This window comes from Engystomops pustulosus, chromosome 4 (genome assembly GCF_040894005.1).
Source record: "Engystomops pustulosus chromosome 4, aEngPut4.maternal, whole genome shotgun sequence".
NCBI lineage: Eukaryota > Metazoa > Chordata > Amphibia > Anura > Leptodactylidae > Engystomops > Engystomops pustulosus.
The window spans coordinates 200,495,485-200,506,424 of NC_092414.1; the positions used below are offsets into that span (position 1 = coordinate 200,495,485).

Below are 10,940 nucleotides of genomic sequence, written 5' to 3' on the forward strand. Positions count from 1 at the left end.
AGGGGCCGGGGAGCGCCGCGTTCTGCCCCCGCCAGGCACCGGCCGCTATCTATTGTCCAGGCTTCAATACATTTTACTATTATTTTTCTGCGCCCAAAGCAAACAAGAGGGAAGTGACTAAAAACACGACTTGTTACTATTTATAGCCACACACAGGTCTGACTACCCCCCTCTACCCCTTCCTGGCACTGACCGAAAAGTTTACAGACTGATCCTCGTACTCATCAGTTTACAAAAAGGCTTAAAAAGGATTCGGTCTATTGTTCTCTGTTATCAGCAAGTTCCTTGTTGTGTGACATGAGCTTTGTAAGGGGAGTCTGTCCAATGCTTTATGGCTGGGCAGGAGAGGGGCTTAAAGGGGCCGGACTGAGATGTTGTCCCCTATTTAGATCAATACTGATTAGTTAGGGTCTTAGCTTTACAAATCAAGATAATGGGGGAGGGGGGGGGCCCGATCTATCATGGGACCCCTAAAGGTAGCTCAATGTTGTACTCAGCTATATCCAGCTTACATCTAGAGATAAGGAATGTTATCTGATATGCAAATGATATTGCAAGTGCACTGAGGGCGGTCCCAAGTCCAGCAAGTGCTCTTGTAAGTAAACTCTGTCCATCACCTTCCTTTCGCCCCCGATTGATAGTTTCACCCTTCTGCAAAGTCATTGGGTGTTGGACTTACAAGTGTGACTCAGGACCGCCCCCTGGGCACTTGCATCTTCATTTGCATAGCAGATAAGAGCACTTTTCTCCATACTACTATTTGCAGTTGTGGATATGTCTGAAGGGCTCCCACTACCAGGAACATATAGCTATATCCAGATGCCTCGTGGTATGACGCCTCCCTATTACTGAGTGTTTACAGAGCGTTACACTGTTTACCGTAGGTGGCCGCACCTTAGATGTCTCACTAGTGATAGACTTATAGAACCGGTCAGTACACCGGCACCTAAACAATCCAGGTTAGTCCTTGGATATTAGTATGATGTATAAACAGCGCCACTCTAATGCACAGGCCGCTCCTGGTACTGCAGGTGTGGCCTGTTCACAGTTTTTGATACTGATGACCCAGAGACTCCATACTGGATGGGCCTTTGCTTAGATTTCCAAATGTAATTAGTCAGAGGTCACCAAATCCCTTTAATTTTACAAAGCTTAAACCAGTGAAGACCCCGTGTCACCCGATATGGAGCGACTTTCACTAAAACTCACTGCTGGATGTCAATAATGAAAAACTCTGGGACCCGTAAGATTTCATGCAGGAGGGAACATCAGATTGGAACAAGCTCTTCCCATCCGGAGCCAGGAGCGGCACATAACGCTGAATGGACAAAGCGTGAACTTTTCCCTGAAGCGGCATTCTTCCCTTATCGCGGCAGATTGTGGAGACGTCCTCCTCTCCAGCTGTGCTTGTGTGCATTATGTATCCCCACAGATGTCTCCCTTCATGTACTATTCATGCCTGACCCTCGCCACAACCGCCTCTGGCATGGAAATCCCACAGATTGGGGTTCTGTATAAGGTTAGATCCACCAAGGTTTATAGATACATGCACACTCGGCTGGTAACAGTCAAGAGTTTGTGCCCTTTCAAAAATGTAAGCAATGCATGGGGTTAAATTTCCAAAGTGACCTGCGTCATATACTGTGCTTACCGATTTCACCTCTGCACCCCCCGCGCAAGGCCGGTAAGTGGTTGTAGTGTGATGTCACTATGGACGTTATGTCCCATTATAGGATGGAAAAGCAAGTGTTGGATTTCACAACTAGAATCTCGCTTTATCGCAGCATGTGAATGGGATTTGTATTAATCTTGTCCACATGCCGGAGTAGGAACAAGCTACTGCTGCAGTCAGGACAAGGGGAGAGGCTCCTGCTGCAGTCAGAACAAGGGGAGAGGCTCCTGCTGCAGTCAGGACAAGGGGAGAGGCTCCTGCTGCAGTCAGGACAAGGGGAGAGGCTCCTGCTGCAGTCAGGACAAGGGGAGAGGCTCCTGCTGCAGTCAGGACAAGGGGAGAGGCTACTGCTGCAGTCAGGACAAGGGGAGAGGCTCCTGCTGCAGCCAGGACAAGGGGAGAGGCTCCTGCTGCAGTCAGGACAAGGGGAGAGGCTCCTGCTGCAGTCAGGACAAGGGGAGAGGCTCCTGCTGCAGTCAGGACAAGGGGAGAGGCTCCTGCTGCAGTCAGGACAAGGGGAGAGGCTCCTGCTGCAGTCAGGACAAGGGGAGAGGCTCCTGCTGCAGTCAGGACAAGGGGAGAGGCTCCTGCTGCAGTCAGGACAAGGGGAGAGGCTCCTGCTGCAGTCAGGACAAGGGGAGAGGCTCCTGCTGCAGTCAGGACAGGGGGAGAGGCTCCTGCTGCAGTCAGGACATGGGGAGAGGCTCCTGCTGCAGTCAGGACATGGGGAGAGGCTCCTGCTGCAGTCAGGACAAGGGGAGAGGCTCCTGCTGCAGCCAGGACAAGGGGAGAGGCTCCTGCTGCAGCCAGGACAAGGGGAGAGGCTCCTGCTGCAGTCAGGACAAGGGGAGAGGCTCCTGCTGCAGTCAGGACAAGGGGAGAGGCTCCTGCTGCAGTCAGGACAAGGGGAGAGGCTCCTGCTGCAGTCAGGACAAGGGGAGAGGCTCCTGCTGCAGTCAGGACAAGGGGAGAGGCTCCTGCTGCAGTCAGGACAAGGGGAGAGGCTCCTGCTGCAGTCAGGACAGGGGGAGAGGCTCCTGCTGCAGTCAGGACATGGGGAGAGGCTCCTGCTGCAGTCAGGACATGGGGAGAGGCTCCTGCTGCAGTCAGGACAAGGGGAGAGGCTCCTGCTGCAGCCAGGACAAGGGGAGAGGCTCCTGCTGCAGCCAGGACAAGGGGAGAGGCTCCTGCTGCAGTCAGGACAAGGGGAGAGGCTCCTGCTGCAGTCAGGACAAGGGGAGAGGCTCCTGCTGCAGTCAGGACAAGGGGAGAGGCTCCTGCTGCAGTCAGGACAGGGGAGAGGCTCCTGCTGCAGTCAGGACAGGGGAGAGGCTCCTGCTGCAGTCATATGTCTCATAGTCAGATGTATGACATGGAGAAGGAGAAGGTGAGGTATATATGTAAGTAAGTGTCTTGATACTCTAGTACAGAGGAGTTCTCCCCTACAATACACCCAGGGGTGCAGGAGACGGTGTACATGGAGGGCAGCGCTGCACCGTCCCTGGGTGTCTGTGTGGCGCCTGCTATGAGCGGACGCCAGGCATGCAGAGAGGGAATAAGTTGAAACATCTGGATTTTAGGAACAGTTCTGCAACAACGAGGGGGAATAAATGAGCGATCTGTTTGCACAGCCGGAGACAGGATCCTCTCAGCCTTTATATAAGAGTGACTCAGAGTCACAAAGCGGTGACACATGGGGACGACGCTCAGCACGCGAGGCGCGGGCAGTGACACCACCAGCAACATCTGAAGACAGCTCCACACACCACAAGCAATATAGTCAGCAGAAAAGGAGGATATAGCACCTATGTATATGCAGCTCCATCTATACTAGACATAGATGGTGGAGTGACCCTACATCAGATGTTAGCCCTGTCTTTAGTCCAATTTGTCTGCAAAGTGTTGGCTCCACAGCTATTTCAAAACTGCAACTTTCAGCGAGGATAGATGCTAGGAGATGGGAAAGGTAATAATCTGTTTGTAGGGGGTCTGACTGCGGGGACCCCTATGAGTCACAAGAATAGGGGTCCAGTTCTCACGATTTGATAGAGTGACACAGCATTAAAGAGAACCTATCAGGATGATTTGGGACACTATACCATCCACAGGTCCTAATGGACTAGTGGTTTTGTGTCCCAACTTGCCCCCTACACAGTTGCATTAAAAAAAAACCCAAACATTAATACTTCCCTTCGGTGCCTACGCGTTGTGGCTAGTGAAGCCGATGTAGTACACCCTGGCTTCATTGCGCAAGCACCGTAGGTCTAGAACATGTGCAGTGAAGCCGATGCAGTACACCCTAGCTTCATTGCGCAAGCACCGTAGGTCTAGAACATGTGTAGTGAAGCCGATGTAGTACACCCTAGCTTCATTGCGCAAGCACCGTAGGTCTAGAACATGTGTAGTGAAGCCGATGTAGTACACCCTAGCTTCATTGCGCAAGCACCGTAGGTCCAGTACATGTGCAGTAAAGCCAAAGTATTATCCTGGCTTTACTTTCACTAACACATGATGAGGCATCAGGGCGGGATCTGGTGATGAGTATCCGATATGCCAGGCGAGTATAAGTGTTGATGCCACATAAAGATTATATATACTGGTCGATTTGGAACCCTAAAACATAGGTTCATGACCTGTAGTTGGTTTACAGTCCCAAATTGAGTGGACAGGTCCTCTACAAGTGTGGGAAATTGCCAAGCATAGTGCCATCTCGGCAATTTCCGACGCTACCATAGTATTGATCAGAGTGGCAGGAAGCATGCTCCACCGCCGGAGGTCGTTTCTCGTGAGAAGTCGGATAATCACTGATCAAATTGTAGGCGCTCAAAAGACACCCCTTTATTTTAAACACAATTTCAAACCATGGGCGGGGACAGCATGCGGATAAGTCCCACTGTATGAGGCCCACCAGGGTCTGAAACCACAACAGAAAGTGGAGGGTCAACCTGAACTTGGTGCAGAGGACCCCTTGGGTGCCTTTGTAGCAGATTTTAAGGATCACCACCTCAAAAACATCTGCAACTGCTTGGGAATCGCCCAAGAATAGAAATTGTTGATGGTCGAAAAACTCCTCGAATAAACGCTTTAACCAGTGTCACCAATGTGTTAGTCAGTAGGTAAGTAGCATAGTCACATGGTCAGGTACAGGAATCTGATTTGCAGTGTCATGGCACCACGTCTGGTGCCTGGGCTGGAGCGCTCGGGGCCGGCCGTCTGGAGTCTACATTTAGGACATTCAGCACAAGATCAAGGACACTGTAATTACCGCGTCTCTGCCGGGGAGGAGGCATTTTTCCATTTTATCCACCATGGGCGGATTAATTACATTTAACTCCTGGTTTGCTGGACTCGGGCTCACCCATATTATACGACAGGGTTTGTCGTTCGAGGATAAGTCATCGGGGTGTAACTAATAAACAGGTTTAGATGTTGGAGGATTGAGGAGCGAGGGTCAGAGAGGAGAATAAAGTACTGAGCCCTGGATTTATCCGCTGATAATGCTGACAATAATATTCCAGGATATTAGAGGCGGCGTGACCCCCACAGTAATAATTTCCATATGAGTTATGCAATGGAAAGAGAAAAAAAAAAAGATATATTAATTAGTAGAAAAAAAAAGCTATCGGTACATGGTGTAACAATGCCTGGCTGCCATAAACAATGTCCATGGTGTCACCCCACGTGGGACCACAGTGATATTTAGGCGTCACATGTCCGATCTGTCATTGGAAGGGTCATAAATGGGCATATGCAGGTCATGGCACCATCCTAGTGGTGGACGGAGACTTCTGGAGCCAGTCTGATCCCTCCGATACCCAAGGAATAAGAAATAACATTAACATCTGGGCTCCAGAACCACATTTCGAGTGCTGGGATATGTCCAAATCTGATCCGAAATATAAATATTAAAAAAAAATTGCTAGTAGAGACAAAGGGAGATTGGATTAAGCCGATATTCACTTATAAAAGATGAAGAATCCTAACCCATAGGGTGCATGGTGTAAAATTAGCTTGTGCCCACCAATCTAGGGGCACACATCTATAGACAGCTCTGTTTAGTGACTAGGGTAACTGGTTTGCACAATACAGTACAGATAGCTGACCTCGAAATCCAGATGAAGCTCTGCAATTCACATTCAGATATATTCTGCTTGGCTTCCTGTGGTTTTCAAGTTTGAAGATCTGTTCCATCACGTGCACCGTAACCAAAATAGTCTACAGATGGGTGTCTCCGTTTTGGCTAGCACGAGCTATTACAAAAACAGTACACGGCAGAGATATTACCCACCGTTCACCATGTTGCCTTCACGCCGTGTCTTTGTATTATTTAGTGACACCAAGGCATAAGAAGGCACCATAGTCCTTCGTGTGGGTGAAGGTGACATCTCCGTGCCATTAGCACTTATCTTGTTACATGGTTTGATAATCACCCAAACAGTAGAACATATGAATGTTCTTTCCCAAAATTCGTGCCATGTACATGTCAGGCTAGTCAATGGCCATGCATATTCACTTCTCTTTGGTTTAGTCATTGAAATCAGACTGGTGGTCACAAGGTACATGTTTCTAAGAGCAATGGAAACCATAGAGAACAAATGGCTACACGAGACCTCACAATAAATACCGTATGGAAATGTAATTAAGCCACTAGAACCACTGTAAATTGTCTTCCGTGCCGCCACAACCTCCCCTTCTCATGTCTGTGTCTTCACCATTTCTTCTAGGTGCCTTTGTCATCTGCTGGACTCCAGGCCAAGTTGTTCTTCTCCTGGACGGCTTGGGCTGCGAAAAGTGCAACGTCCTGGCCGTAGAGAAATACTTCCTGCTCCTCGCCGAGTTTAACTCTGTCATCAATCCCATTGTGTACTCTTACAGGGACAATGAGATGAGGGCCACCTTTAAGCAGATCCTCTGCTTCTGCTGCAATCGAGGGTCCAAGTACTCGCCTTCAGTCAAGTCAACGAATACCGAGAGGAGAATGTTGTCCGACAATGGACATCTGGTTAAAGACTCCACGTTATAGATGACCTTTGTGTCCTGGTTTGGTATTTACTCCTTTTGGGCACCAAGACTTCGTCCAATGGGATGTGTGCCATGGAGCTCCCATGGGCACCATTAATATCAGTATGATTGAGCTTGTATCCCATGTTGGAGACCCGGATATCGAACTGAGTAGGTTTTGAGGACAGCGCAATTCTCCTTGACGTTTCCCATCATTTCTTTAACAATGGGTCAACGTCTTCGATCCGAGGAGATGCCTAAGCCAAGTGTATCGAGGAACGTAAAATGTATGAGAGTATACTGATGTTTTCGGAAGTTGGGACTGTCTAAAGCTGGAGAAGCAACAGAGATTCCTACACAGGGGAATAAACTGGATGGAGGGAATATAATTTGTCTCACTTGAAGTGAATATGGAGAATTCACAATTGGATTGGATCATGGTTGAAGGTTCCTTACGAGTCTTCTTCAGAGGCAAGACAACATGATAGTGGACACTTGTAAAGTTAGATGAGGCTTCTACACCACTTTGGGACATATCTTGGTGCTCCTATCCTTTGTGTTTTGGTGCTCACGGGCATGACCATGGCCAAAGCGCGGCTTCGTGTGCACAAGTGGAGTCTGAAGGGTTACTAGAAGCTTCGTTATAAACCATATACAGCAAGGTACGGGATCAGCTCAATGTAGGCCATAGTAACCTGGCGTCCTCGGTTAGATACGGTCACATGACCCATTTATGGATGCAGCAAATAAACTTCATTCGAAGGAAAGTGTGTTAGAGAAAAAGAGTAGCACAGAATAGCCCAAAACATTGTTGGCAACCGGTTGAATGGCCAAAAATGGAAGGTTGTTACAATTCACAGCTCTTTTTTTTAAGAACATTTCCATTCGGTCTGCTTAAAGGGGCATTGAGGATCTTATTGCAAAGCTGTCCAATCTTGTCTTACTTGGGAACACTAAACCTCAGATTTGGAGATAACCAAGGTGAAAGTTGCCGCCAGGGTATGCAAATGTTCATGCGCCAGATGGCTCAGATGGGGACCGGCAACTTTCCACTGGTTTTTAGGTTTTAGGTGGTGCCAAATAGCCTGACAGGTGCCCTTTAAAGGTGAGGTAACGCGGGTTATGTAGCATAAAGTTGTTACTGAGACCCTGGTTTAATTGGTGTGATTCTTACTTACTATGAAATATTGGTGGTCCGGGTGCAGCTCAAGCCGTGAGCAGCAGGATCCTCACTGGGTGTAAAAGGCCTTGCCTGGTACGTCTGCCTTATCCACAGAATGGGAGATAAGTATCTGATGGCTCGGACCCCTGTGCATGTGAATAGCCCTATAGAAGTCAATGGAGTGCCATGAAACTCAGCCCCTTGTTCTTCTGATTACTTGGTACAAATCCCCTTTAATAAAATTGGGTTACCTGTAGTATGTACGAGTGAATGCGTACATGAGCTGCTCTTCTTCTATCATACTGATTGGTGGGAGTCCTGGAGGTGAAGACCCCCAAAGAAAAATCATTGAAATGTTGACAGAAAGTGATCAGCATGTTTGAAAGCTGGGAGCATATGTGGCATATCCATATTAAAAGGGTATTACAAGGTTTCAAGAAATAGCACCACTCTTGTTTACAGGTCGTGTCCGGTATTACATCTGGGATCAGGTAAAAATGACTTGCAACACCAAAGAAGCCGAAAGATGGCTCCATTGTAGCGCAATTTTATCTAACATCCTACGTGGACGAAAGGGAAGCAATGTTTATAGATCCCGCAAATATAAAATCCCGATTATATGTAAAAAATTACATACATCTGTATAGAAACATGTATTTTGTCTTTATAGAATTTTTTATGATGTCTCCTCCTTTTATTTAATACAACTTTAAGAAATATTTATACGGAATTTAAAAAAAAAACAAAAATGTCTATCCTTGGGGTCATTTCATACAAAGAAACTCATGTATTGGTCTTCGTATCATCCAGACGGATTTAAACTTTGATATGTAACGTGATCTCTGATTGGTTTCTCTCAGTAACACCCACATTTTGTATAAAGGAAGCTCATTGTTTTGCCGCCCCCCTGAGTCGCGCCGCCTGAGGCATGTGCCTCGTTGGCCTGCATTGTAAATTCCATCATGTTTGCTTTAATAAAAAAACGCTTTTATTTTTATATATTGTTGGATATTATATTTTTGCTGTATAAATGTGTAGTTTTCTTCTATATGGTGTGATGTCACCGTTGTCTGCTGAGATGCCGACTACTGTGAAGGTGCTTGTTATATGCCTAGTGCTCTATGCAGAACACCGTGTATCCATCACTGAGGCCTGGACCACTACAAGTAAAGCTTATCCACACCCACCGACAACAATTCCAGTCCCAGTCAGAGGTGACTTTACCCATTATGCAACCCATAAGGAAAGAGGACCTCGCACTGACTTCCTTAGGAGGCCGAAACAGTGCAAAGCTATGGCAGAGAATGGCCCAATAGACTGCAGCAAAGCTATTCATTAGGAGGCCCCCAAGCTATAACTAACCGGAAATAATAAATCCTAAGTCCCAGTCAACAACCCTCACATTCTTAGTCACAGAAAGACTCCACCCACAGAACAATTAAAAGGATGATGGAGGCAAATCCAGCTATGAACCAGGTTGAGCCTTTCACCTCAGGCAGCACCACCACGAGGAATTGGGGGGCATCTTCAGTGGTGTAGTCACCTGCTACAAAGCACCACTTGACAATCAAAAATTTTAAGGTGCCAACATGGGTATGAGATACTGTATGGACAACCTACCTACTAAAAATAAAAAATAATAGGTGGGGGCGCGATTTTATAGTTTGTCTCAAGCAGCAGGGAATTTGGGTTCACCCCTGGGTAGACCATGAGGTGACTTCCTGCTTCCAGACTCAACAATGTGATTAGGGAGGAGATACCCCCGCCCCCATAACAGATGGGCTAAACAAGTCATCTAAGTAAAAATATCTCAGCGACTGGAGCTTTGATCTGGCAGCAAAAAGCCCTTAGGCAAGTAAAAGTTGCTTGAAACCAGAAACGAAAAACATAACAAGTGTGGATTTTCTGGTACAGTCACATCACGCGAGGTTCCATGTCGCAACTGTATAGTCATGTCATACGTGTCCTCACCATGTAGTAACGAGACACATAGTCATGTCATACGTGTCCTCACCATGTAGTAACGAGACACATAGTCATGTCATACGTGTCCTCACCATGTAGTAACGAGACACATAGTCATGTCATACGTGTCCTCACCATGTAGTAACGAGACACATAGTCATGTCATACGTGTCCTCACCATGTAGTAACGAGACACATAGTCATGTCATACGTGTCCTCACCATGTAGTAACGAGACACATAGTCATGTCATACGTGTCCTCACCATGTAGTAACCAAACACATAGTCATGTCATACGTGTCCTCACCATGTAGTAACCAAACACATAGTCATGTCATACGTGTCCTCACCATGTAGTAACCAAACACATAGTCATGTCATAGGTGTCCTCACCATGTAGTAACCAAACACATAGTCATGTCATACGTGTCCTCACCATGTAGTAACCAAACACATAGTCTTGCCATACACGTCCTCGCCATGTAGTAACGAGACACATAGTCATGTCATACGTGTCCTCACCATGTAGTAACCAAACACATAGTCATGTCATAGGTGTCCTCACCATGTAGTAACGAGACACATAGTCATGTCATACGTGTCCTCACCATGTAGTAACCAAACACATAGTCATGTCATACGTGTCCTCGCCATGTAGTAACGAGACACATAGTCATGTCATACGTGTCCTCACCATGTAGTAACCAAACACATAGTCATGTCATAGGTGTCCTCACCATGTAGTAACGAGACACATAGTCATGTCATACGTGTCCTCACCATGTAGTAACCAAACACATAGTCATGTCATACGTGTCCTCGCCATGTAGTAACGAGACACATAGTCATGTCATACGTGTCCTCACCATGTAGTAACCAAACACATAGTCATGTCATAGGTGTCCTCACCATGTAGTAACGAGACACATAGTCATGTCATACGTGTCCTCACCATGTAGTAACAAAACACATAGTCATGTCATACGTGTCCTCACCATGTAGTAACAAAACACATAGGCATGTCATACGTGTCCTCACCATGTAGTAACAAAACACATAGTCATGTCATACGTGTCCTCACCATGTAGTAACAAAACACATAGTCATGTCATACGTGTCCTCACCATGTAGTAACCAAAC

The 10,940-nt window shown here is 47.0% G+C and overlaps 1 protein-coding gene across 2 annotated transcripts in view; it reads left to right on the top strand.

Moving 5' to 3' along the window:
- Positions 1-8,832, top strand: part of LPAR2 (lysophosphatidic acid receptor 2) — a 32,146-nt gene extending 23,314 nt beyond the window's left edge. For both annotated transcript variants that reach the window (XM_072149414.1, XM_072149413.1), the window contains exon 3: positions 6,397-8,832. In XM_072149414.1, coding sequence (XP_072005515.1) covers positions 6,397-6,695 — 299 coding nt within the window. In that variant the 3' untranslated portion in view covers positions 6,696-8,832. The remainder of the gene's footprint in view (positions 1-6,396) is intronic.
- The last annotated feature ends 2,108 nt before the right edge of the window (positions 8,833-10,940 follow it).